Source organism: Xyrauchen texanus, chromosome 27, assembly GCF_025860055.1.
Source record: "Xyrauchen texanus isolate HMW12.3.18 chromosome 27, RBS_HiC_50CHRs, whole genome shotgun sequence".
Classification (NCBI taxonomy): Eukaryota; Metazoa; Chordata; class Actinopteri; order Cypriniformes; family Catostomidae; genus Xyrauchen; species Xyrauchen texanus.
In genome coordinates, this window is record NC_068302.1 from 12,785,853 (window position 1) to 12,813,686 (window position 27,834).

General features: G+C 44.6%; 1 protein-coding gene across 6 annotated transcripts in view; it reads right to left on the minus strand.

Moving 5' to 3' along the window:
* Positions 1-3,618: 3,618 nt before the first annotated feature.
* LOC127620521 (uncharacterized) overlaps positions 3,619-27,834 on the minus strand; it is a 45,431-nt gene continuing 21,215 nt past the window's right edge. For 5 of the 6 annotated variants that reach the window (XM_052093650.1, XM_052093653.1, XM_052093652.1 and 2 more), the window contains 4 exons: positions 27,491-27,677; positions 27,168-27,304; positions 6,100-6,146; positions 3,619-4,282 (listed from right to left, as the gene is read on the minus strand). In XM_052093650.1, coding sequence (XP_051949610.1) covers positions 6,102-6,146; positions 27,168-27,304; positions 27,491-27,677 — 369 coding nt within the window. In that variant the 3' untranslated portion in view covers positions 3,619-4,282; positions 6,100-6,101. Of the gene's footprint in view, positions 4,283-6,099; positions 6,147-27,167; positions 27,305-27,490; positions 27,678-27,834 lie in introns of those variants that run through there. The other variant, XR_007967749.1, reaches the window with a different exon arrangement.

The window sequence follows — 27,834 nt, forward strand, 5'->3', positions numbered from 1 at the left end:
TTCCAAGCTGCTTAAAGGCACAGTTAAATTAGTGTATGTAAACTTCTGACTTTAACTGTAAGTTGCCACTTCCATACTTCCTAATGAAAACCACGTTAAGTGGGTGCATTACATTTTTTGGAAGAAATACATTTTTGATATGTATTTGGCAGTGGAAAAGATCCAATCAGCATATTTGAGGGCAGGACACCAAATCTGTTTCACAAGTCACATCCTGTTTTCTTCTAACTAAAGACTCTTTCCTTTGAGGGTAGTTGACTTGTTCTAATCTTTAGCAGACATACTAAAATCCAACCACATTTATATGGTTTGCTTTTGAGGGAGATAAATCTGGTCATATTTAATGCTAAACTAAACAAGATGATGCACAATCTAACAGGACGTTTGACAGAAACAAAATGCAAATCAAAAGGATCAAGTGGGTTGATTGGAAACATTGATATCTGGAATGGTTTCCCCTTTTCCCTTATAATGTAATAGAGTGCTGTGAAAATGTATTGGCCTCATCCTGATTTCTTCTGTTTTTGTGTACTGTATATCTCACAGTAAATTGTTTCAAAAACTCAAACAAATTCTAACATAACAAAGGCAATCGGAGTAAGCACAAAATACAGTTTTTCAATGATAATGTTATTCAAAAATTAGCCAATACCAACTGGGCCTGTGTGAAAGATTATTTGCCCCCTTAGTTACTAAATCCCCAAATCTATGAAACTGCATTCATAATGGGGTTCAGCTGGAGTAGACACAACCAGGCCTGATTACTGCCAGACCTGTTCAATCAAATCAACACCTAAATAGAACTTTATCAGCAGAATGACACTGGCTAAAAGGTCTCACCCAGTAGCACACTATGCCAACGTCAAAAGAAATTACAGAAATTATGAGGAAAAAAAGAGATTGAAATACATCAGTCTGGGAAGGGTTACAAAGCTGTTTCAAAGGCTCTGGGACACCAAAGAACCACAGTGAGAGCCATTATCTCCAAATGGAGAAAACTTGACACAGTAGTGAACCTTCCTAGAAGTGGCTGACCTTCAAAAATTCCTCCAAGAAGACAGCAACGACTCATCAGGAAGTCACATAAAAGCCAAGGGCAACATCCAAGGAACTGCAGGCCTCTCTTGCATCAATAAAGGACACTGTTCTTTGACTCCCCTATCTGGCACTCCACTATCAGAAAGACTGGCCAAAAATGGCATCCATGGAACTGTGGTTAGGCAAAAACCACTGCTGAACCAGAAGAATATTAAGGCTCCTCTGGATTTTGCCAAAAAGCACCTTGATGATCCTCAAACCTGTTGGGAGAATGTTCTGTGGACTGATGAAGCAGCAAAGCAGCCCCAAAACATATCTGAGCCTCTTCCATGTTTCACTGTAGGTATGGTGTTCTTTTCTTTTAAAGCTTCATTTTTTCATCTGTGAACATAGAGCTGATGCGTCTTGCCACAAAGCTTCAGTTTTGACTCATCTGTCCAAAGGACATTCTTCCAGAAGTATTGTTCCTTCTCAATATACATTTTAGCAAATTCCAGTCTGGCTTTGTTTTTCTTTCAAAAGCGGAGTCCTCCTGGGTCTTCTTCCATGGAGCCCACATTGGCTCAAAAAGCGATGAATGTTGTGATCAGAAACTGACGTACATACACCTTGGAGTTCAGCTTGTATCTCTTTGGCAGTTATCCTTTGTTATTTTTCTATCATTCGCTCTATCCTTCTGTTCAATTTGGGGTCAATTTTCCTCTTGCGGCCATGCCCAGGGAGGTTGGCTACAGTTTCACGGACCTTAAACTTCTTAATAATATTTGCAACTGTTGTCACAGGAACATTAAGCAGCTTAGAGATGGTCTTGTAGCCTTTACCTTTACCATGCTTGTCTATTATTTTCATTCTGATCTCCTCAGACAACTCTCTCCTTGGCTTTCTCTGGTCCATAGGCGGAAATCGCGGGGGGGTCGGGGGGGTCAGGACCCCCCCATCTGAGGGTTGTCCCCCCCCTAAAATATCATTAAAATATCCATCCATCGTCAACCGCTTATCCTGTGTACAGGGTCGCGGGGGGCTGGAGCCTATCCCAGCTAACATTGGGCGAAAGGCGGGGGACACCCTGGACAGGTCGCCAGTCCATCGCAGGGCTCATTAAAATATGTGTTTTGTAAATAATATAATGATATATTCTTAAAATAATTGTTTAAGAAATAAAATAATACAAATGCAAACGGGGCAACAACAAAAAAACCCTTGGTGTCCCCTTCAAAAAATGCTCTTGAGAATTGTTATGTTTATTGTCCCCCCCAACATTTTGATGAAATTTTCGCCCCTGCTCTGGTCCATGTTCAGTGTGGTGCACACAATGATACCAAACAGCACAGTGCCTACTTCTCTCCATTTAAATAGGCTGAATGACTGATTACAAGATTGGAGACGTGTGATACTAATTAAAGAAACAAATTAGTTTGAAATGGTATTATCTTTTCTAAGGGTACCAACAAATGTGCCCAGGCCATTTTAGAATATATTTGTAGAATAAGCAATAATTAATCTCTTTTCACAGCTTCTTTCTCAAAGGCATGCAAGTATACATGATAAAATAGCTTTTAATTTCATCACTTTTCTGGAGGAATGAAGCATTATTTAAATGAGCTGCAATGGGACCAACAAATTTGAGCATGTCTGTATATATATATATATATATATATATATATATATATATATATATATTTAAAAAAATGTATTTTGTGTTAACTCAGGTTGCCTTTGTCCTATGTTATATCTCATTTGAAGATCTAAAACATTTTAGAATGAAAAGTATTCCAAAATAGAAGAAATCAGGAAGGGGGTAAATACTTTTTCAAAGCACTGTAGAATATATGATTCCCTAAATGGATATGGAGTTTGATAAACATTTTAACCACAATTACAGTACCATATAGCCACAGGATTTGTAAAATGCACTGCACTATTTTTAGTCAGCAGCACAATCAGCATTTTTCTTATCATCGTGTCACCTAGCAAAAAAAAACCCTTGTTAAACTTTTGTCCACTTTTTGTCTCTTATATTGTATCTGCCTAGACTTTGCCTATTAATTATATTTTGACAATTGAGTGTCAACATCCTTAAAGTGAATGTTCACCCAAAAATGAAGATTCTCTCATAATTTACTCACTCTCATGTCATCCTAGATGTGTATGACTTTCGTTCTTCTGCAGAACACGAGCTACAATTTTAAGAAGATTATTTCAGCTCTGTAGGTCCTTTTAGTGCAAGTGAATGGTTGGTAAAAAGCATATAAAGGCAACAAAAAAGTAATCCATACAACGCCAGTGGTTAAATCCATATCTTCAAAAGCGATATAATAGGTGTGAGAGAGAAACAGATCAATATTTAAGACCTTTTTTTTTTTTTTTTACTAAAAGTCTCCTCCCTGCCCAGTAGGTGGTGATATGCACAGAGAAAGCGAATCTCCAAAAACAAAAGAAGAAGAATGTGAAAGTGAAAGTGGAGATTTACAGTAAAAATAATTACTTGAATATTGATCTGTTTCTCACCCACAGCTATCATATCACTTCTGAAGACATGGATTTAACCATTAGAGTCATATGGATTACTTTTATGCTGCCGTTATATGATTTTTAGGCCTTCAGAGATCTGGTCACTATTCACTTGCATTGAAAAGACCTACAGAGCTGAGTAAATGATGTGAGAATTATTACATTTTCAGGTAAACTATCCCTTTGACCTCTTTACATTGAAAATATATTTTTACTTTATAATTGAAACTGAATTAAATTGTTCAGTATAAACAATTACCACTTTACTGTAACATACAGCTCACATATGAACAATAACCGCATTATAGTATGATGACAACTGAATTTGGAACATCTGAAACCAACATTGCATAGCTCTAATGAAATCAACTTTGTATACATATTATGATACTGATTTTCCTTTTTCTTCCAGTCTAGTTTTTAAGTTTTTAGTTGCATTGTGGATTGCCGTTAGCAATATTCTACATGCAATCCTATGACTAGTAGACTTATCCAGTAGTTCAGAAATATTTGTTTGTAATAATACTCCATATTTGCATATGTACACAGTTGTACAAATACTGCACATGTTCTTGAAAAATCAGACAAATGGTGATGTCGTTGTTGCCTTCCTGAGGAGCAAGACAGTCTGTTTCACTGTTTATGGTCTCTTGGGTATCCAGATAAAACCATCAGATCAGTTAGAAATCAGTGGAGAGGTGGGAGCCAAACCATTGTGGGTTGGACATATGGCCTATAAATGATAAGAATGAGAATTCAGTGTTTGAGCACAAACATTCACATTTCTGAGCATAATTTTAGCATGACTGGTGCTGAGTGAAGGCTATCAGTCTTTTCTAGCAGAAGTGTAAGGACTATAGATAATATTCAGAGGCCTAGAAGATTGCTTCATCAAGCATTCTGCTATTTATCTTTTGTTTTTTTGGTGTGTATGATATTCTGTCTGTGTGTTATGTCTTCAAATTTGAAGTTACAGCAAAAAAACACCAATAACAAGAAACCTAGTTGAAAGTATGTACAAGAAGTTGTCAAGGCAGCTAGAGTTACCATATGTCCAAGGCCTTGTGTGGTACCCTTTCTACAAGGTTTATAAGAGGTGCCCTGAATTTTTACTGGCTGTAAAATATCATGAGTCAATCAAGTGGAAGGTGAAGGTCACCCAACAGCAGTGTCTAAATTGTAAAAGAGGAAACCTGCAGAAACACTCATCCATTCATGTCCATCACTCTGCATTTTTTGGATTGCTGGGTATTCTGCAATTTTCTTTAAAGTCTCTTTGCTTCGAGTACAGAAAAGCACCAAACCAGCACAAAGGAACCTGGACCAGCTGGTTGACCAAGGCATCCTTACTAGTTAATCTAGTTAAGAAACCTGGTGGTGTCCATTGCCAACATCATTAAGTAATTTATGTTTTATGTCACTTTTGAGACTTTTGACTTTGCATAGTTACAGGCTATATGTACAAATCATTCAGATACATAAAATATGTAAAATCAATAAAATATTTGTGCATTAGCAAGTTGAACCTTGTGCGACCCAGCATGCACCATGCGTGGACATTGTATTTTGGGTTTGCTATATAATATATTACATAATTTAATCTAAATCGATTTATCTCAAATCAGGAGACTCTGGGCTGTCGGTAAAGGGATAACTTTCTACTCACGAAGTCATGTGGCAAAGCAACATGCCATTGAGTTTGTCTTTGGGAGAAACACCAACAAAACTACATCTGGAAAGAAACCTAATAAAGTATTTACTAGTTTAATCAAATATGCCATTTACAATTTAGCACAACATGCCACACTGCTAAACATAATGTACACTAAAGTGTATTTTAGCTCATCGTTTCATTAGAAATCCTATATTTACTTTGCATTATCACATTGAAAATCAATGGCTTCATCCAAAAATGTTGCTTTCAGAGGCTTTATATGGAGTTAGAATTAAAATAAATCAATTTCAAACTGTTCTGAGGCCAGTATAAGACAGACAGCACACTGGAGGAAGTAATTCACTAAATAGGGAGCGAGGGAGCATCCTATCGCTTTCTATAAAGCTAAGTGCATTCAATCCAAACTTCCTATCAAAAATTCTGTTTTAGGCTGCAGATGATGTTTCGATCACTCAACATGTTAAGCTTACATGGGACAATGGTCAACAGTACATAGATTCAGAATTTATAATGTATAATTTTAGTTGTAGGCAGTGATTGCATGATGCTGGACATTACTTAATAATCAGAATCAAGTATGCTAATTTCTGATGTAATGTCTGTAACATCTCAACTTGAATAACCAACAATCCTGGAAACATAAACAATTTGATTAAAATAAATCTGACTTTCTATAGCTTGGTATTATTTGAAATTTTACAACTTAGTCCAGCTGTTTACTGTTTTCAAGAAAATTAACCTATAATTGGCTATAATTGACAACTTATAGTTGTCTCCACATATTAAGCTGGGAGAAGAAAGTGTTTTAACACTGAAAAAGTAACATATTTCATCTTTAAGTTTCAAGTTAATGGTAAGGTCAGACGCAAAGTTACCTTCATTCTGATGATATTCTTGCTCTGTGAAGTTGATGCTGCAGTTTCTGTGGGTAGAAGATAATAAATGCAAATATAATTACATACATAAGTGACACCAGATATTCAGAAAATACTCTACAAAAAGTGCATCTTTCACTGTTTATGCGCAATGAACATACACTCTTTACTTAGGCCTATAATAAGGATGGTTAAAAATTAAATATGGGCCTGAACTTCATTATTGGCATCACGACAATGTATCCATTTATCCAGTCACAGTGGTGCTCTTTAAAGGGGTCATATTATGCAAACCTAATATTCTTTGATCTTTTGCTAAATAAATGTTCACTAAATCTGTCACTCACTCAACGATGTGTCGATAAGTTGACACTAGGGTTCACCCTTGGGAGCCCAGACATCTCTGATCTTTTGAGAAAAGGCCAATGGGAATTGGCGTGTGGAATTTGCATGCCACTCCCCCGGACATATGGGTATAACAGGAGTGACGCAGCAAACCCACACACAGGCTTCTTCTTCTGAGCCAAGCAGACACATTCACTGAGCTGAATTATTCCTGCCGTTCCATTCATCTCTTCTCTGCCGAAAGCTGCTGGTTCTACGGCGCATTACAGCAGTTCTCGCCCTCACACACTACGGTTGTGTTGAGCAACACCCCTGGGCGCTTCAGCAGTGTAGCAGAGCCCTTTATATATATATATAAACACACGTATATTTATATATAAAATTCAATAAAAGAGTTTATATTTCTCTAAAAAAAGTGGCCCAAACGAAAGCGTCTTTTTCAAGATGCCCTTTTGTAATTCCTTGTTGCGGTAAATTTCTCTCCGCTTCTGACGGCCACGATCGCTGCCTTACTTGCCTGGGTGCTACCCACGTGGAGTCAGTGTTCGTGGATGGTTTGTGCCCTCATTGCGAGGACATGACCATGGCAAATTTGCGGTCGCGGCTCGTCTTCGTAAGAGGGCAAGCTACCCCAGCGGCTCCCCGACTCATTCCTTCTACCTATGGGTATGAGGTGGGGTCGGTTAGCACTGGGGGCGTCATGGGGACATCAATGGGACCCTCTCGGCCGGGTATTCCCCCTCAGACCTCCCATTCCCTATCACGCTTGTATGCTCCGACAGAGCTCAGCTTACGCCAGACCCGTGATCTCGTTCGGAGCTCGTGACGAAGATGAATTATCGATCACGGCATCGGAGAGCGGGCTCATCATATCTGACGCTGAGGACTCGGATGGACTCCCACCCTCGGGTGCAGTAGCTCAGTCGCAGGCTGACGCGGAGCTGGCGGCCATGCTTGCTCGGGCAGGCACGAGTGTCAGGCTGTCATTTCTTCCCTAACCCTCGCGGGCCCCCGCTTCCACGCACTCAACTGTGGCACAACCCCTCCTCGATGCGATGGTTTCCACGGGTTTCGAGGATGAGCATCTTCCTCCCCTGTCCCAAGCTGTTCCCAGAGCAGTCACAAGGAGCCAGGTAAGTGCTTTGATGTCTCTAGACTCAGCACCTCGAGCTCCGCCCCGTTGCGAGGCCCCGTACGCTGGTACATCCGACGTGGTAGTCCCTTTGGTCCCTCTCGCGCGGAGCTTGGGGGTGAGAAAAAAGGCTAAAAAAGGTGGCGGGTTGCAGGAAATCTTGGACCTGCAAGTTCTGAACCGGGCCTTACACAAACTCCCGCTCAAGATGCTCACGTAGAGATGCATTTTAGCAAGTGTCCGGCATCAAGATTGGTTCGTGGTGGTAAACCTGAAGGATGCCTTTCATATCTCGATTCTTCTTTGACACAGTCCCTTTCTCCAGTTTGCTGTTGAGATTCAGGCATACCAGTACAAAGTCGTCCCCTTTGGCCTATCCTTGTCCCCTCGCACCTTCACGAAATTTGCAGAGGCAGCCTTTGCCCCACTAAGGGAAGTGTGTGTCAGCATCCTCAACTATCTCGACGACTGGCTAATCCTAGCTCACTCGCTGGACTTGTTGTGTGCACACAAGGACCTGGTGCTCAGGCACCTCAGCCATTTGGGGCTTTGGGTCAACTGGGAAAAGAGCAAGCTCACCCCGGTTCAGAGCATCTCTTTTCTCGGTATGAGAAGTTGACAGCGCGCCTCACCAACGAGCGCGCACAGTCGGTGCTGCACTGTCTGCATGCATTCAGACAGAACACACTGGTCCCACCGAAATCCTTTCAGAGGCTCTTTGGGCATATGGCATCCTCCGCGACGGTCATGCCGCTTGGGTTGATGCATAAGACCACTTCAGCACTGGCTACAGACCCAAGACGAGCATGGCGCCATGGCACATACTGCTTTCTCTTCACGCATGCTTGTCGCTGTCTATTCAGCCCCTGGTCAGACCTAGCATTCCTATGGGCAGGAGTTCCCCTATGCCAGGTCTCCAGGCATGTCGTGGTTGTGACAGATGTCTCCCTGCGTGGCTGGGGCACCGTGTGCAATGGGCACTTAGTCAACGGCCCTTGGACCGGACCGCAACTGTCTTGGCACATCAACTGCCTCGAGTTGCTGGTGTTACTACTTGCCCTGAGGAGGCTATTGCCATTGATCCAGGTCAAACATGTGTTGGTCCGGATGGACAACACAGCGACGATTGCGTACATCATTCACCAAGGCGATTTATACTCTTGTTGAATGTCACAACATGCCCGTCATCTTCTCCTCTGGAGTCAGCAGTGCCTCATGTCGCTTTCGGGCCACTCACATCCCGGGCCACCTCAGCAGCACAGTGAACATGCTGTTGTGACAGGTTACGCTCAGGGGAGAGTGGAGAATCCACCCTCAGGCGGTCCAGCTGATCTGGAGTCGATTCGGCCAAGCACAGGTAGACCTGTTTGCATACCCAGAATCCTCCCACTGCCCGCTTTGGTACTCTCTGGCCGGGGCTCCCCTCGGCACAGATGCCCTGGCACACAGCTGGCCCCTAGGGCTACACAAATATGCGTTCCCCCAGTGAGCCTACTTGCACAGATGTTGTGCAAGGTCAGGGAGGACGAGGAGCAGATCCTCTTAGTGGCCCCTTACTGGCCCTCTTGGACTTGGTTCTCGGACCTTATGCTCCTCTCTACAGTCCCCACTCTGGCAAATTCCTTCTTTCTCAGGGACGGGGCACCATCTAGCACCCACGACTGGACCTCTGGAATCTCCATGCCTGGCCCCTGGATGGGACGTAGAAGACTTAAGTGGCCTACCACCTGCAGTGGTAGACACGATCACTCAGTCCAGAGCCCCCTCGATGAGGCGTCTCTATGACCTGAAGTAGCGTCTGTTTGCTAAGTGAAGTTCTTCCCGAGGTGAAGACAACCAGAGATGCGCAGTAGGATCAGTGCTCTCCTACCTGCAAGTCAAGTTGGAGGGATTGTGAGTGGTGGTGGCGTAGTGGGCTAAAGCACATAACTGTTAATCAGAAGGTTGCTGGTTCGATCCCCATGGCCACCACCATTGTGTCCTTGAGCAAGGAACTTAACTCCAGATTGCTCCAGGGGATTGTCCCTGTAATAAGTATGTAAGAAGAAACTGTAGGTCGCTTTGGATAAAAGCGTCTGCCAAATACGTAAAGGTAAAATGTAAATGGATGGCTGTCCCCCTCCACCTTGAAGGTGTATGTGGCCGCTATATCGGCGCATCACAACGCAGTGGACGAAAAGTGAAGCACGGTTCCTGAGAGGTGCGTGTAGGTTAAACCCCCCAGGCCGCACCTCGTTCCCTCCTAGGACCTCTTTGTGGTCCTTCGGGGCCTTCAGGGAGCTCCCTTCGAGCCCATTGATTCAGCTGAGCTAAAGGCACTCTCTTTGAGAGGCATTCTCTGTCAGCGAACTGTGCCTAGATTTCGGTCCGGACTTCTCTCACGTTATCCTGAGACCCCGACCGGGCTACATTGCCCTCGCGTTGCTGTGTCCGGTGTGTGCTCTTTGTATCTACTTGGATCGCACACAGAGCTGTAGAAGCTTCGAGCAGCTCTTTGTCTGCTACGTGCCCGAGGTTCCCATGACCCCTTTCAGGGATCAAGTGGTGAGCCTGCAAGCGCTGTTCCTGGAGGAGGCAGACCCAGCCCTTGCGTTGCTGTGTCTGGTGTGTGCTCTTTGCATCTACTTGGATTGCACACAGAGCTTTAGAAGCTTCGAGCAGCTCTTTGTCTGCTTCGGTGGACAGCAGAAAAGTAGCACTGTCTCCAAACAGAGGATCGCTCACTGGGTTATCGATGACATCACCATGGCATACCATGCCCAGCATGTGCCTCCCCCTGCTGGCCTGTGAGCCCACTCTACCAGGGGTGTTGCGGCTTCTTGGGCGTTGTCCCATGACGCCTCTCTAGCAGACATCTGTAGAGCTGCGGACTGGTTACCCTCTAATACCTTTGCAAGGTTTTAGAACCTCAGGGTTGAGCCAGTTTCATCCTGTGTGTTATCAGGTGACACAAACAGGTAAGTTCGGGTCAGCTGGCTGGGTCTACTGCTTGCGCATATCGCTTTTCCCCTCCCTTGAGGATGAAAACGTGCACCCTCTTCCCAGTTGTGTTCGCAAAAAAAGTGTGAACCCTGGACGATCTTCCTCCTTAGCCGAATGGCCGACTAGTCTTCAGAGAGGCTCGCCGCCACTCCAGTACGTGCGTCACTTAGGCCCCCGTACTATGGTAAGTGCTCCACATGTGCTGGTTGTCTCCTTAGGCAACCCTGTGTGATGTATGTTCCGCAAATGGTTTTCGCGCTGGTAAAACGCGTCTTCCTTGGGCAGAGGGCCCTCTGTCCTTGGTAACCGTGTTTGTAGTAACTCCTCCCCTTCTTGGGTAGGACCTACCATGGTGCCGCTATGCACGATGTGCTTCCACTCCGAGCCGGTAAGACCGTGTGTTGTATTCCACTTAGTTGTATTCCCCCCTCTCAGGGCCGGGTGTGGCCTCTGCGATGTCCTCCTCTTTGGAGGGACACCGCACAATGTGGACCTTATATGGCCCCCAGCTGAATAATTTGTGTCAGCCAGTCCTTAAAATTCTGAGCATTTAGCCGCTCCCCAGGGTGAAGGGGACTGCTTCATGCCTACCAGTGTGTTGGGGTAGTTACACGACAGATTGATGCGCTGGCTATGAGGCACACAGAGGGCTGCCCTCTCACACCGCCAGTCTGCGTAACCCAGTTCAGCTCTTGTGGCATTTTCCATTGTGACCCCTAGTGTCAACTCATCGACACAACACTCATCGACTGAGTGAGTGAAGTTTTGTTCCTCTTGCCACAACACTGAACCAACCGCTGAAATGGCCGGGTCTTTGGCTCGGCTCCTCGGTGAAAAACCGGAGTGTGGGTTTTCTGCGTCACTCCTTTTATACCCGTATGTCCGGGGGAGTGGCATGCAAATTCCACACGCCAATTCCCATTGGCCTTTTCTCAAAAGATCAGAGATGTCTGGGCTCCCAAGGGCGACCCCTAGTGTCTATTCATCGACATCGACAATGTCTCATTTCCTCCATTAGGGAATGGAGGTTACATCAGTAACCGAGATGTTTTATGTGATACTTTGTAAGCATACTCTAAATCTAAGAACTCAAAACTTCCTCCATGTTCCAAAAATACCACACGTTGAAACAACCACAAACCTGTTTTTTTTTCCAAAACCCTTGACTTTATGTGATTACCCATGATTATTAACCTGATCATCCACATCTACACATCAACAATTTTGACACTCAAAATTGAGGTTAGATGCATCCTGTTTCCAATGATCATCCTTGAGAGCTTTCTACAACTTGATCCACCTGTGGTAAATTCAGTTGATTGGGCATGATTTGGAAAGACACATACCTGTCTATATAACGTCACACAGTTAACAGTGCATGTCAGAGCACAAACCAAGCCATGAAGTCCAAGGAATTGTCTGTAGACCTCCGAGACAGGATAGTATCGAGGCACAGTTCTGGGGGAAGGGTACAGAAAAATTTCTGCAGCATTGAAAGTCCCAATGAGCACAGTGGCCTCCATCATCCGTAAATGGAAGTTTGGAACTACCAGGACTCTTCCTAGAGCTGGCCGCCCGGCCAAACTGAGCGATCGGGGGAGAAGGGCATTTGTCAGGGAGGTGACCAAGAACCCGATGGTCACTCTGATAGAGCTCAAGCATTTCTCTGTGGAGGGAGGAGAACCTTCCAGAAGAACAACCATCTCTGCAGCACTCCACCAATCAGGCCTGTATGGTAGAGTGACCAGACGGAAGCCACTCCTCAGTAAAAGGCACATGACAGCCTGCCTGGAGTTTGCCAAAAGGCACCTGAAGGACTCTCAGACCATGAGAAACAAAATTCTTTGGTCTGATGAAACAAAGATTGAACTCTTTGGCCTGAATGGCAAGCGTCATGTCTGGAGGAAACCAGGCACCGTGCATCACCTGGCCAATACAATCCCTACAGTGAAGCATGGTGGTGGCAGCATCATGCTGTAGGGATGTTTTTCAGTGGCAGGAACTGGGAGACTAGTCAGGATTCAGGGAAAGTTGAATGCAGCAATGTACAGAGACATCCTTGATGAAAACCTGCTCCAGAGTGCTCTGGACCTCAGACTAGGGTAAAGGTTCATCTTCCAACAGGACAACGACCCTAAGCACACAGCCAAGATAACAAAGTAGCGGCTACTCTGTGAATGTCCTTGAGTGGCCCAGCCAGTGCCCAGACTTGAACCTGATTGAATATCTCTGGAGAGATCTGAAAATGGCTGTGCACTGACGCTCCCCATCCAACCTGATGAAGCTTGAGAGGTCCTGCAAAGAAGAATGGGAGAAACTTCCCAAAAATAGGTGTGCCAAGCTGGTAGCATCATACTCAAAAAGACTTGAGGCTGTAATTGGTGCCAAAGGTGCTTCAAAAAGTATTGACCAAAGGCTGTGAATACAGGTGAAACTCGAAAAATTAGAATATCGTGCAAAAGTTCATTAATTTCAGTAATTCAACTTAAAAGGTGAAACTAATATATTATATAGACTCATTACAAGCAAAGTAAGATATTTCAAGCCTTTATTTGATCTAATTTTGATGATTATGGCTTACAGCTTATGAAAACCCCAAATTCAGAATCTCAGAAAATTAGAATATTACATGAAATCAATAAAAAAAGGATTTTAAATACAGAAATGTCGGCCCTCTGAAAAGTATAATCATGCATATGTACTCAGTACTTGGTTTGGGCCCCTTTTGCATTAATTACTGCCTCAATGCGGCGTGGCATGGATGCTATCAGCCTGTGGCACTGCTGAGGTGTTATGGAAGACCAAGATGCTTCAATAGCGGCCTTCAGCTCTTCTGCATTGTTTGGTCTCATGTCTCTCATCTTTCTCTTAGCAATGCCCCATAGATTCTCTATGGGGTTCAGGTCAGGCGAGTTTGCTGGCCAATCAAGCACAGTAATACCATGGTCATTGAACCAGGTTTTGGTACTTTTGGCAGTGTGGGCAGGTGCCAAGTCCTGCTGGAAAATGAAGTCAGCATCTCCATAAAGCTTGTCTGCTGAAGGAAGCATGAAGTGCTCTAAAATGTCCGGTAGACGGCTGCGTTGACTCTGGACTTAATAAAGCACAGTGGACCAACACCAGCCGATGACATGGCTCCCCAAACCAACACAGACTGTGGAAACTTCACACTGGACTTCAAGCATCTTGGATTGTGTGCCTCTCCATTCTTCCTCCAGACTCTGGGACCTTGGTTTCCAAATGAGATGCAAAATTTGCTCTCATCAGAAAAGAGGACTTTGGACCACTGAGCAATAGACCAGTTCTTTTTTTCTTTAGCCCAGGTAAGACGTTTGACATTTGAAGCCCATGTCCAGGACCCGTCTGTGTGTGGTGGCTCTTGATGCAGTAACACCAGCCTCAGTCCACTCATTGTGAAGCTCCCCCACACATTTGAATGGCCTTTTCTTGACAATCCTCTCCAGGCTACGGTCATCCCTGCTGCTTGTGCACCTTTTTCTTCCACACTTTTCCCTTCCACTTAACTTTCTATTAATGTGCTTTGATACAGCACTTTGAGAAAATCCAACTTCTTTTGCAATTACCTTTTGAGGCTTTCCCTCCTTGTGGAGGGTGTCAATGATGGTTTTCTGCACAACTGTCAGGTCAGCAGTCTTCCCCATGATTGTGAATTCAACTGAACCAGACTGAGAGACCATTTAAAGGCTCAGGAACCCTTTGCAGGTGTTTAGCTGATTAGAGTGTGACACTTTGAGCCTACAATACTGAACCTTTTCACAATATTCTAATTTTCTGAGATTCTGAATTTGGGGTTTTCATAAGCTGTAAGCCATAATCATCAAAATTATATCAAATAAAGGCTTGAAATATCTTACTTTGCTTGTAATGAGTCTATATAATATATTAGTTTCACCTTTTAAGTTGAATTACTGAAATTAATGAACTTTTGCACGATATTCTAATTTTTCGAGTTTCACCTGTACATACGTACATGTGATTATTTATTTTTTTATATAAATTTGCAAAGATTTCAAACAAACTTCTTTCACATTATCATTATGGGGTATTGTTTGTCGAATTTTGAGGAAAATAATGAATTTAATCCATTCTGGAATAAGGCTGTAACATAACTAAATGTGGAAAAAGTGAAGGCTGTGAATACTTTCGGATGCACTTTGAGTGTGTATATATATATATATATATATATATATATATATATATATATATATATATATATATATATATATATGAAATCATGCTCTTAAAAGGAGTTAAGTGTCATAAAATACATGCATTCTTGCTCTTCTACTTCAAAATTTTTGACAATGTGCGATCATTAACATGATCATCCACATCTACACATCAACAATGCCTATTCAGCGATCAGCAACTTGGCCTGTCCATTCACAGTGATATACAATTAAGAAAGTAGGATAAATACTATTATTCCTAAACACCAGTGCACTGAAATAATTGTATTTCAACAGAGAAGTAAATCAAGCCTTAAAGGGATAGTTCACAAAAAAATGAAAATTATATCAACATTTATTCACCCTCGTGCCATCCCAGGTGTGTATGACTTTCTTTCTTCTGCAGAACACAAACAAATATTTTTGGAAGAATATTTCAGCTCTGTTTGCCCATGCAATGCAAGTGAATGTTGGGCAGAACTTTAAAGGTCCGGAAAGCACATAAAGGCAGCATAAAAGTAATCCATATGACTCCAGTGGTTAAATGTATATATTCAGAAGTGATATGATGGTTACCTTTTTACTAAAAATCATATTTTTCACTTTCACATTCTTCTTCTTTTGTTTTGGTGATTCACATTCTTCGCACATTACGCCACCTACAACGCAGGGAGGAGAATTTATAGTAAAAAAGGACTTAAGAATTCATCTGTTTCTCACCCATCCTAGTGTCACGATTCCCTGTTGTCTGTCCTGTGTTTCTCCCCTGTCATCTGTTGAGCTGAAATATTCTTTTAAAAATATTTGTTTGTTTTCAACATGTTATACCAGCTGGGATGGCATGAGGGTGAATAAATAATGAGAGAATTTTCATTGTTGGGTGAACTTTCCCTTTAATGTCAATGGTGTACTCAATCCGGTTAAAAGAGGGAAGATTCTGTCCAAACTAAAGAAGGAAAGAGCATATGCAGTGTTTCTACTAGAAGCCCATCTTAATAATACAGAACATGTGAAATAAAACAAAAAATACCTTTACTTAAAATACTTAATTACTATAAATCAGGGCATAAAAGGGGAGTGGCCATACTTGTATCAAGAAAGGTAAATTATAAACATATAACAGAATTTAAGGACAAAGAAGTAAGACTTGTCATGATAACAGGGAAAACAGAGGGATCTATTGAGTTTTCTGAACGTGTACTAAGGGTTCTCTTACGAGAGGTTCTCTCGTATTGCGTAAGCTAGCTTACGCTACGGGAAAGATTAATCTTTTCTGAGATATTGAAGCCAAAAAATTATCCTTAATTTTTGTATCCATTGTCAACGCAGTGCGGCAGCTGCAGACCTTGAGCGGGCTAGCTAGCGAGCTCATAGGTTGCTCTGTGGCAACTGCTGCAGCCTATGGACGAGCTTGGGCGAACTCGCATCCAATGAGAGGCGTCCGCGCTCACTGCATCAAAGCCCGCCAAAATGGGCGTGACTAGAGTGCATATAAGCGTAGTTCAGTAGGCTGGAACCCTGATTTTCATCTCTTCAGCTGAAGCTCTCCGCATCGCTGACCTGGAAGCCGCGTCGCCGTTCGAGGGGCATCTAGCAAGCGTGGACAGTGCTAGAAGAAGCCGGCCGTCTCAGCCACCTTCAGCCATCCTGCGAAGCTACGCCATCCGACGACGTATCCTTTTATTCAGCAAGCTAGTTCTCACGAACTATTCACAAAAGAGTACGAGGGTCTTTTTCAAGATGCCTCGCTCCACTTGCGCCTCATGTCGCGCTCTTCTCAGCACAGGAGACCGCCACATCATCTGCGCTCTCTGCCTGGGACTGGGGCACGCAGAGCTCGCCCTCACTGAGGGCGGATGCGATTTCTGCGAGGAGCTACCGATGTCGACCCTGCGGGCTCGACTCGGCGGTCAAAGCAGAAACCGCCACGCCTTACCCTCAGCCGCGCAGGAAGAAGCGCCGCTCACAAAGGCTGCCGGAAACTGTGGTTGAAGCGACTGCCTCGCCGGAGCCTCTCCTCGAAAGCATCGCTTTCACCCTCCCCGCCTCGGACGCCGCAGTTGCCGCCGAGCGGCCGCGACTGCTGCCATCTCGGATGACGAGGCGGAGGATAAGGGCCGCTGTTCCATCATGGCTTCGACAGCGAGGAGTGGACAGGCTCCCAAGCCTCCTCCTCGGCCCAGGAATCCAGCAGGACCCGCGCCGAGTCGAAGGGAGTTAACACGCCTCCTCACACAGGCCGTCGACCGCCTCGGGCTCGAGTGGTCACCGCCCCTGAGCAGGCACCCAACAGACTCGACGGCTGCTTTCTTCAAAGCCATCGCCGCTTACACCCGCTGCCCGGGCCGCCCCTTCCTGCCGGAATTACATACGGAGCTTGCAAAGTCGTGGAACGCTCCTTTTTCAGCCAGGACCCGTTCCCACGTCTCCACCTCTCTCGCGTCGGTGGACGGCGCCACTGAGAGAGGCTACTCCTCCATCCCCCCGGTCGAGGACTCGGTAGCAGCACACCTTTGTCCGCCCTCCGCGAGATGGCGTTCCAAGCCTGTGCTCCCGTCTAAGGCCTGCAGAGCGACTTCCGCCTATGTTGGCCACGCCTATTCCGCCGCCGGCCAAGCCGCATCTGCTCTGCACTCAATGGCCGTTTTACAGATCCTACAAGCAGACCTTCTTCGGAGTGGGATGAGAAAGGCAGGCACCAGAGGCTGTTACTGATCTACGGCGCGACAGACCTCGCCCTTCGGCTACCAAAGCTGCAGCCCAAGCTCTAGGGAAGTGCATGGCCTCGCTGACTGTGACCGAGAGACACTTATGGCTAACACTAGCCGACATGGGAGAAGCAGAGCGCTCCACGTTCCTCAACGCACCGCTCTCTCCGACCGGTCTCTTCGGCTCAGCGGTGAGTGGCATTGTTGACCGCTTCTCAGAAGTCCAGAAAGCCACCCAAGCCATGAACCTCTTCCTGCCGCGTCGCTAGCTCCTCTGCAGGCCGCTCACGTGATCAGCCTCCTGCACGAGCCTCTTCACAGCGCCCAGTTCAACAAACTCAGACTTCTCAGCGTCGACAGGGCGGCCGCCTCGATCAGCGCTCAGACAGCCGCCGCAGACCGCCGCCCGCGGGCCTCGATTTAAGGTAACGCTGAAACCAGAGCAACCGAAGTCTTCCTAACTTTGTTGAACAAACGACGGCTCAGTCCCGCCGCGGCGGACCACCGTCAAAGCTTTGCCCCTGTCAGTCCCCTTCTCTCAGGCTACTACAGTGGTGAATTTAGCAGCCAACAAGCCGGTGACACTGCCCGCTTGCTCTGCACTCAAACGCCGTTTTCACGGCGACCCAAATAAATCTTGTAAAGAGCAAACATGTCTTATGTGTAGAAAAAGTGCCCACAACCCAGTGTTCGCCCCTACACACAAGCATAACACATCCCGTGCCCCTATCAGAGCACGCTCTCATAAAGCTGATTACTGAACCGCTCGAGCGTCAGAGTCAATGAAGGCGCTCACAAATGCGTGCGCGTGCCCATTCTCTGCCCGCTCTGTCACACGACCAGCCCTATGTGTAGAAAATGTGCCCACAATCCAGTGTTCACTTCTGCACACAAGCACTGCATGTCTCGTGTCCCCACCAGAGCACGCTCACATAAAGCGGTTACGAACCGCTCGAGCGCTAGAGTCAATAAATGCGCCCACAAATGCGTGCGCGCGCCCATTCTCTGCCCGCTCTGTTACACAGCCAGCAACCATTCCTCTGTGTGTAAGTCCCGTGCCCATGACTATGCTTGGGCATCACGTAACAGATATGACTCTTTCCCCATTCATTCCAATCGGGAAGTCACTCACAAAACAGCCTGTTCATGCTGTCTGCGAGCAATCATGCATGAACACACTAAACGCGCTCACACATTTTGTTCAGCGCTCTGTGTGCGGCAATCAGAGCGAATTGGCCATTCACCCTCTAGCGTTACGCTTCAAAGCGTGGGAAGCTATTCCAGGGATATCCAAGTGGGTGTTAAGCACAATACAACAGGGCTATTTGCTACAGTTCGATCGCCGCCCCTCGCTTCAGAGCGCGCTCGAAACCACTGTGAACACGGAAGCAGCGTGCATGCTTCGTTCAGAAATAGCAAGCCTTCTGTGCAAAAGGGCCATAGAAAAGTGCCACCCTCTCTGAGCTGAGTCGGGCTTTACAGCCGTTATTTTCTTGTTCCCAAGAAAGACGGCGGCCTCAGACCCATATTAGATCTCAGGGTTTTGAACAAGGTGCTTGCAAAAGACCGTTCAAAATGCTTACAATCAGGAAACTCCTCGCGCATGTGCGCCAGGGGACTGGTTTATTTCTCTCGATCTGAAAGATGCATACTTTCAGATTCAGATAAATCCCGTCACAGGCCATTCTTGAGATTCGCCCGACGGCCAGGTTTATCAATACACCGTCCTTCCGTTCGGCCTGTCCTTAGCACCCCGTACTTTCACGAAGTGCATGGATGCGGCGCTCGCACCCCTGCGGAGTCAGGGTTTGCGAATTCTGAACTATTTGGACGACTGTCTGATTATGGCTCAGTCACATATGGAGCTTCTGTCTCACAGAGCAGTTCTCCTCAGCCATCTGAACAGTTTGGGTCTTGCAGTCAATTGGACCAAGAGCTCACTACAGCCCAGTCAGACCATTTCCTTCCTGGGAATAGAACTAGACTCCGTGGCAATGACGGCTCGCTTATCTACACAGCGCGCACGCCGTGTTCAGCGACTAGCCGCATCTTTTCAGATGAACAGCCTCACGCCTCTGAAGAAATTCCAGAGAGTGCTAGGTTACATGGCCTCAGCCGCAGCAGTACTTCAGCTGGGTTTACTGCACATGCGCCCGCTTCAGCATTGGCTAAACACCCACGCGTCTTGCCGGGCTTGGGTCACAGGCCGCCAGCCCATCAAGGTGACTCAGACCTGCATATCAGCTCTGCAGCCCTGGACAGTGGCCGAAAGGTATCAGCGGGGAGTGACAATGGGAGCTGTATCTCGCCGAAAGTCATCTCGACAGACGCGTCCAACACGGGTTGGGGCGCGGTCTGCGAGGGCTCTCCGGTTTTCGGCCTATGGACAGTTCAGGAAAAGCTCCTTCACATAAATTGTCTGGAAATGATAGCGGTCGAGTACGCGCTCGTGCGCTTTCTCCCGGTCATTCAGGGTCACCACGTCCTGGTCCGTTCGGACAACAGATCTGTGGTATCCTACCTAAACCGTCAGGGCGGTGTCAGATCCAGGAACCTCTTCCATCTGACAAAACGCATACTGAGTTGGTCCCAGTGCCACCTGCGCTCGCTGAGGGCGACGCGACGTGCCAGGCCACCTGAACGACGGCCCGGACAGACTGTCCAGAGACAATATTTCCCCAGGGGAATGGTCCCTGCACACTCAAACAGTCCAGACGTTATGGCACCTATTCGGCAGAGCAGAGATAGACCTCTTTGCGTCCAAAGAGAACTCTCACTGCCCAATATTTTTCTCGAGCGAGGGCGCTGGCCCAGGACTGGCCCAGACGCCCGCTTACGCCTTCCCTCCCATCTCGCTATTGCCACAGGTAATGCAGAGGATCAGGAAACGCGTCACTTGGTGCTCCTCATAGCCCCGCGTTGGGAGAATCAGACATGGTTCCCGGAGCTTACGCAGCTGTCACTGACAGCGCCGTGGCCCATCCCAGTGAGAGCAGATCTCCTCTCTCAAGCTCGCGGCACAATCTGGCATCCCCACCCAGAGCGCTGGGCGCTGCATGCGTGGGTGATCAACGACTACCCGTCGCTCTGCCAGAAGGAGTAATAAACACCATCATACACACTAGAGCCCCTTCCACGAGAAGACTCTATGCGTCAAAATGGTCTGTGTTCTCAAAATGGTGCACCGACAGAGACCTGGACCCGCGGACATGTGGGGTGTCGTCGCTGCTCGTATTTCTACAAGAGCTGCTGGATAAGGGCAGATCCCCATCCACGCTCAAAGTGTATGTGGCGGCCGTTGCGGCGTTCGCTGAACCCCTGCACGGCCAGTCATGGGGTAAAACGAGCTGGTCATCCGCTTCCTCAGGGGAGCTAGAAGGATGAACCCCCGCGCCCCCATCGGTTCCTATCTGGGATCTTTCTATAGTTCTCGAAACTATGAAAGCCCCCCTTTCGAACCACTTCAATCCGTGGATTTGAAATACCTTTCACTCAAATCCGTTTTTCTGACTGCCCTGTCATCAGTCAAACGTGTGGGAGACCTTCACGCGCTGTCTGTCAGCGCTGCGTGTCTTGAGTTTGGACCAAGTGACTCCAAGGTCATTTTAAAGCCTAGACACGGCTATGTTCCCAAGGTGATCGGTACTCCTTTCAGAGCACAGGTCATTTCCCTATCGGCGCTGCCAGCACCGGATAGCGAACGCGACGCCAATCTCCTTTGCCCGGTCAGAGCACTGAGATTGTATACTGTGCGCTCCACTGCTTTCAGACGCTCCGAGCAGCTTTTCGTTTCGCTCGAGGGCGCACCAAAGGTCTCGCCGCCTCGAAACAGACACTATCTAGATGGATAGTGGACGCTATTGCTGCTGCATACGCGTCAAAAGACCTGCCATGCCCGTTGGGCATTAGGGCTCACTCCACTAGAGGCATGGCATCCTCGTGGGCATGGTCCAGCGGGATTTCCATTCACGACATATGTGTGGCAGCGGGATGGACTTCCCCTCCACCTTTGTCAGATTTTACAATATGGAAGTGCCCGCTCTGCAGGCAAAACTACTAGCGGTTTAATACGCTACAGCTCCCCTGGTGAGCTGCACTGATGGGACACATTCCACACAGACCGGCACCGGCGCTCTGTCGTTCCCTTCCCACTATGTGCTTATGTATTACACAATCAATGACCCGCATTCTTGCCGGCCAAATATTATTTCCCCACTCATAAGGGCTCCCCCGGGTCCCCCCTTAATTCCCTGGGGCTCATACAGTGGATGCTTGGCGCGCACGGCGTTGACAATGGGTTCCCATAGCGTAAGCTAGCTTACGCAATACGAGAGAACCTCTCGTAAGAGAACGTATCGGTTACCTAACGTAACCTCGGTTCTCTCTAGATGAGGGAACGAGTATTGCGTAGCCTTACTTCTTTTAAGTCAAAAATCTTTTAAGTCAAACTTCAAAGAGATATATGTGGCACAACACTGCCAACACCTCTAAAACCCACACCTTCATTGAATTATGGTGATTATAGGGTCATGCTGTGGGGCTGCTTTTCATGAGTATGGACTGGAAAAACTGATGCTTGGGATAAAGCCCATCGTTCAGACATGCAGTGACCCCGAACACAAGGACAGCATTATTGTTGCTCAAGACCAAATAAGTAAATGCCTGCAAAGTCTGATTTGTCTAACCTGAACAACCTGGAGTCATTTTGCCTGGTATGGTAAATTGGGGGAAGATCACAGAGTTGGCAAAGCTGGTACACATTTGCCCCAAATAAATTCAAGATGACATTGATATGGAACGCTGGTGCGTTTGGCTGCTGCTCCTCTCACCATTTAAATGTAATTTATTTATATTACTGGTAGCGCGGATTTTCGGAGCATCGAAGATTTAAGTTTTTTTATACTGAGCACTACATAATTTATTCTTCATTGCAATGTGGGATTACCTTTTAAACTCTGGACTAATTATTATCTGTGAGCTTTCTATTGTGGAGTCAACCCTGCTGTCGCCTTGCCCAGGATTTATATCACTTTGAGGCTACTGTGGATGTGGGTCCCTTTATGGCTTACCATTATTTGTGGAAAGACACTCATGAACATTGTCAAAACGATTGAATATTGCATCCAAAACGCTACCTGCATCGCAGTCCAAGATGCGGTTTTGTGTCTTCATCTTCGAATTGCCATCTCTGTTCCACTGTTTCAGCTGAAAGCTAAAAGACTGATTTATACTGGTATTGATTTTAACAATTTGTCATTTCTTCCATATCTGGAGGTTTCCCCGTCTTCTTATCTGTCTCCGAGTCTGGTTAAAATGTAGTTATTTAATGCACGCTTTGTGAATAACAAGGCTCTGTTGTTGTCGGACATTATAACAGAAAAAAAGCTAGACTTTTTATGCTTAACAGAAACATGGCATAAACAGAGTGATGGTCTCCTCTTTAATCAAATTACTCCCTAGGGCTATGGGTTGTTTGATCTCCCACGACTCTCTGGCAGAGGTGGGGGTATTGTGGTGCTTCACAATCTAAAATACAACATAAGTCCTGTGTCTGCACCACAGTTCACTTCATTTGCGTGCCTATTTCTGAGGGTCTCTTCCCCTCACACTACCATCATCGCTACAGTCTTTAGACCTCCAAAGACTAATGAAGCCTTTTTGAGTTTGCTGATTTGTTGTCTCTGCTGTGCCTCAAGTTCAAGAGAATTCTTATTTTGGTGGATTTTAACATCCACATTGACTCGAAATTCTCAGTACTGACAAAGGACTTTCTGTCTTTATTGGAGTGTTTGATTTGATCCAGTGTGTTGACTGTTCTACACATAACAAAGGTCATACCTTACTGTAGACATTGTTATTGCAAATTAATCTTTTGTGTCTGAGTTTTCCTCTGTTGATTTAGGTCTCTTTTAATATGGAATTACCAAACATTAATTCTTCTTCTCACACAGTAAAATATCGTAAATGGAAATTTATTGATTTGTCAGCTTTTACAAACTCTATTGTTTCTTATTTAAGTTGTTTTTCTTCTTCTGATCTTCTTGAAGACAAGATTGCTCTGTTAAACACTGTTCTCTCATCTGGCTTAGATGATTTTGCTCTACTGAAATCACAGACTATCTCTTCTTAGCTTTCTGCTCTATGGTATGTTGACAATCTGTGCTCAATGAAGGCTGCTTGTCGTAAAATGGAGCAAAATTGGCTTCATTCTAGCCTGAATGTATATTGCCATCCTTGGAAAGACAACTTACATGATTAAAAAGAATAAATCAGATCAGCCAGAACCTCAAATTTCTCTCAACTCGACCATGATACTCGAAGTAATGAGGTATCATGTATGAAAGCTACCACTGGCACAGTTGATCCTCTACCAACTAGTCTATTAAATTTCCGTTTTGTCTCTTTGTGTCCCATGGATTTGGACATAATAAATGACTCCTTGTTGTGCCTGCAGCATTTAAAATTGCTGCTGTAACTCCAGTTCCAATAAAGCCTAATATGGATTTAGACCATTTGAGCAACTTCCATCCCATTTCAAATATTCCCTTCCTTGCAAAAATCTTAGAGCGAGCTGTTGCCACTCAATTACACAATCAACTCACTGTCAATTATCTCTTTAAGCCATTTATTTTTTTTGTTTTTCTGAATGTTCATAGTACAGAAACCGCTCTAGTCAAGGTCACTAATGACTTGTTAATGGCTACAGTCTCAGGCTCTTTTCCCATTCTCATCCTTCTTGATCTCAGTGCTGCTTTCGACACTGTTGATCAAACTGTTTTACTCACCCATCTTGAATCTCTCTGTGGTGTCTCTGGTACTGCATTAAACTGGTTCAGGTCCTATCTCTCTGATCGTATGCAGTTTGTCTCTCTAGGTGGTTACAGGTATGAGATTGGTTCAGTCCACTCTGGTGTTCTACAAGGTTCAATTTTTGTCCCTTTACTTTTTATTATTTATATTTTTCCTCTTGGTCAGCTTTTAAGATAACTGGGTCTTAATTATCATTTCTACGCAGACGACACACAGATATACATTCATTTTAAACCTGGTGAAAATCTGGTAGACACCTTTTTTTCATACTGCATTTCTGAGATAAAAACTTGGATGGCTCAATTTTATTTGTCTTAACAGTAATAAGACAAGAGGTTATGCTTATTGGATCTCCTCACCAGCTTCGGAAGGCTGGCTCCTTAACTCTGTCCATTGAGGGCTCAGTTTTGGAGCTTCAAACAAAAATGAAAAATGAAACAAATCTGGGTGTTATGTTTGATGTAAATTTGTCATGTGATCCACATGTAAAAAATACTGCTAAAACATAATTGTATCATCTCAGAAACATTGCAAGTCTGTACCCTATGTTATCATTCTCTGTGGCTGAAAAGCTGATCAATACTTTAGTTTTCTCTCGCATTGATTATTGCAATGCTCTCCTTGCCGGAGTTTCAAAATCGACTGAATTAATATGTGCAAAACTCAGCTGACAGGTGCCAGGTCAAGTGACCACATCACTCCTATCTTGGAATCCTTGCACTGGCACCCTGTCAGGTTTAGTGTTGATTTTAAAATTCTTATGCTTACCTACAAGGCTATGCATGGTTTGGTTCCCAAATATTTGTCTGAGCTTTTAACCTCCTCTAAATCTGTTTTTTTTAACTGTTCCTCAGACTGGTTTACATTCTGTGGTGACAGGGCATTCTCTTCTTATGCTCAGTCTTTTAGTGAATTTAAATCATATCTTAAAACATATTTTTCCAGGAGGCTTTTAATTTATAATATTGTATTCAATTAATTTAATAATAACTTTATTTACGGTGTTTTATCATTACTTGTTTTGAAATGCATGTTTTATCCATTTGTATTAGGCTCTGTATTTTTATATTTTTATTTTTCCTTTCTATGTAAAGCACCTTGAGAGGCCTCTTTAAAGGCACTATATAAAATAAAGTTTATTATTATTGCTACATGTGGCTCTGTCATATACTTGCCAAATAATGTATGCAGCATTTTCATTTTTTTTTTTAAACAAATTTAGTTAAAATAAGATTTTTTCAGTGTTGAAATACTTTCTCCTATCCCATCTTAATATGCAGAGACAACTTAATAAATAGATCAATTGTCACACATTATACATACATTTCTGCATATACATGGTGAAATTATTTATTTTTCACATATCCCAGCTAAACTGGGGTCAGAGTGCAGGGTCAGCCATGATACAGCACCCCTGGAGCAGATAGGTTCAAGGGCCTTGCTCAAGGGCCCAACAGTGGTGTCTCGGTGGTGTTGGGGCTTGAACCCCTGACCTTCTGGTCAGTAACCCAGAGCCTTAACTGCTGAGCCACAACTTACTTGGTTGATTTCCCCGAAAAGTTTAAACACTGTTGCTCTATGTCTCAAAGTATTGCTGTGTTAGTTTGAGCATTCTGACCACCCTAATACAGCAACAGTTGTTGGGTTTCCATTTATTTTTTTTGTGAATTAAAAATTTGCACTTATGAATACTCTTGGGCATAAACTCTCAAAATTCGCTTAAAAGTTTATGCACAAGACAATCGCTGGATTTTCGAGAGTTTCACACAAGTCAAAATCTGCATTAAGGTGATGGAAACGATGACATGTTTTGCCCATTTGTGCACATGTTATGTGTGTGCAATAGCTTGATTTGACTAGCCCAACGAAAGGTCAGACCCTGGCACACAATTCTTCAAACATAGTCTTTACAAGTCGTTAAAGTGGGTCCTCACAATCTGCCAGAACAGTTTTGAGTGTGGGCACTCCCAGGCGGAGGCTGGCAGTGTATGGGGATAGCAGCCATTTCAGCCCTCATTATATGGTATATTACACTCATTGTGAGGTGTCTTCTGCCAATTTACTCCAAATACCACAAATATAACTCTCCCTGAAGCAAGTACTGTAGGTCATCCAGCCACTCCATGACAAGGTGGGCTCCCTCAAGATAATGCACTTGATGTAGTGGAATAAATTATGCAATGATTAGCATTTTCTTTATTCAAACAAAAAACAATTTGGATGAAAACCCAGCTATTGGCTCAACCAATGGTGTAAGTTTGGGGTGGAGCTCTCAGGTGCAGGAAGTGTTTGGGAAACCTTATAGGTATTTAAATACAATCATCTCTAGAGGCCTACAAATGACACTTCACATTTAAGCATATTTTCCAATATTACGTTTTTAGATTTGTAAATTCATTTAAAAAGAGTTACTCTTCATTATGTGCAAACTTTACACAACAACACTTGCAGTTGCAAAAAAACATCTTTCTCGAATTTCAGTAGTACCTTAATTTTCAGCCCCAACAAATGTCTGATTTAATAGTCCCTCCTAATTTAAAAAAAACTGAGGGCTTGGCAGAGACAATACAATAGTCAGTGCTAGGCATATGGACCACTACAAATGAATACCAGATTGAGGTGAAATATATTAGACAGGCTGGTATCCTTTCATCATTAAACAATACAGAGAATCTTTCCAAGTCTTAAAAAAAATCCACAAAATGTAGTTTGTAAATGTTCATCTTCAAAATGTGTAAATAAAAGCTGTAATCCCTAGATCTTGTTACTTTCCAAGTCTTTCAATGCTGATGACTAGCAGTTAACTGCATTTCATATTGTGAAGATACATGGTTCGTCAAATACCAGATTTAGACCTGAAATAAAATGCCCATATGGCATATTTATGGAGGGACGCCATACCTTTCTCTTGAGGAGGCAGTAGACGGTAAGTAGAGTGAGAAATCCTCCACAGATGGAGACCACAATGAAGGCCAGCCTGTAGAAATCATCGCTAGAGGACCTCTGAGAATCTTGTTCGAATAACCCCACCGCAGTCTCTTTCAAAGAGCAAACATATGGCTTTAATCACTGCTGGAGGGGTATATGTGTGTGTGTGTGTCTGTGTGTCTGTTTGAAATCAATGGTCAGATCAATCCTGATCTTACCCACAACATCACTTGTTTACATGTTTCTTTTTCATTTTGCAATATGTTCTGTATGTATATGCATTCACTTGTCTTCACCTGTGCTAGTGGTTAGCTGTGTTATAGTAGGGGGTGTGTTGCTACTGTACTCTTGTTCGCAGGTCCAGTTAAGAGAAGTGTCAGTGGTTGTGATGAGGTGCAAGTAGAGGGACAGGACCTCCTCTACTCTTTGTAGTGCCTGGACAGGAGACTCATTGTACTGCCTCTCAAATGCCACAGGGTCCTCCTGCAGAGAGTGAAACAGAAAGAAAAATAAGAGACTGAGAATGTAAACGGTACCCATCCAACCTGACAGAGCTTGATAGTATCTGCAGAGAAGAATGGCAGTAAATCCCCATATCCATATCGCATCATTCCCAAAAAGGTGTTTCAAGGTGCTTCAA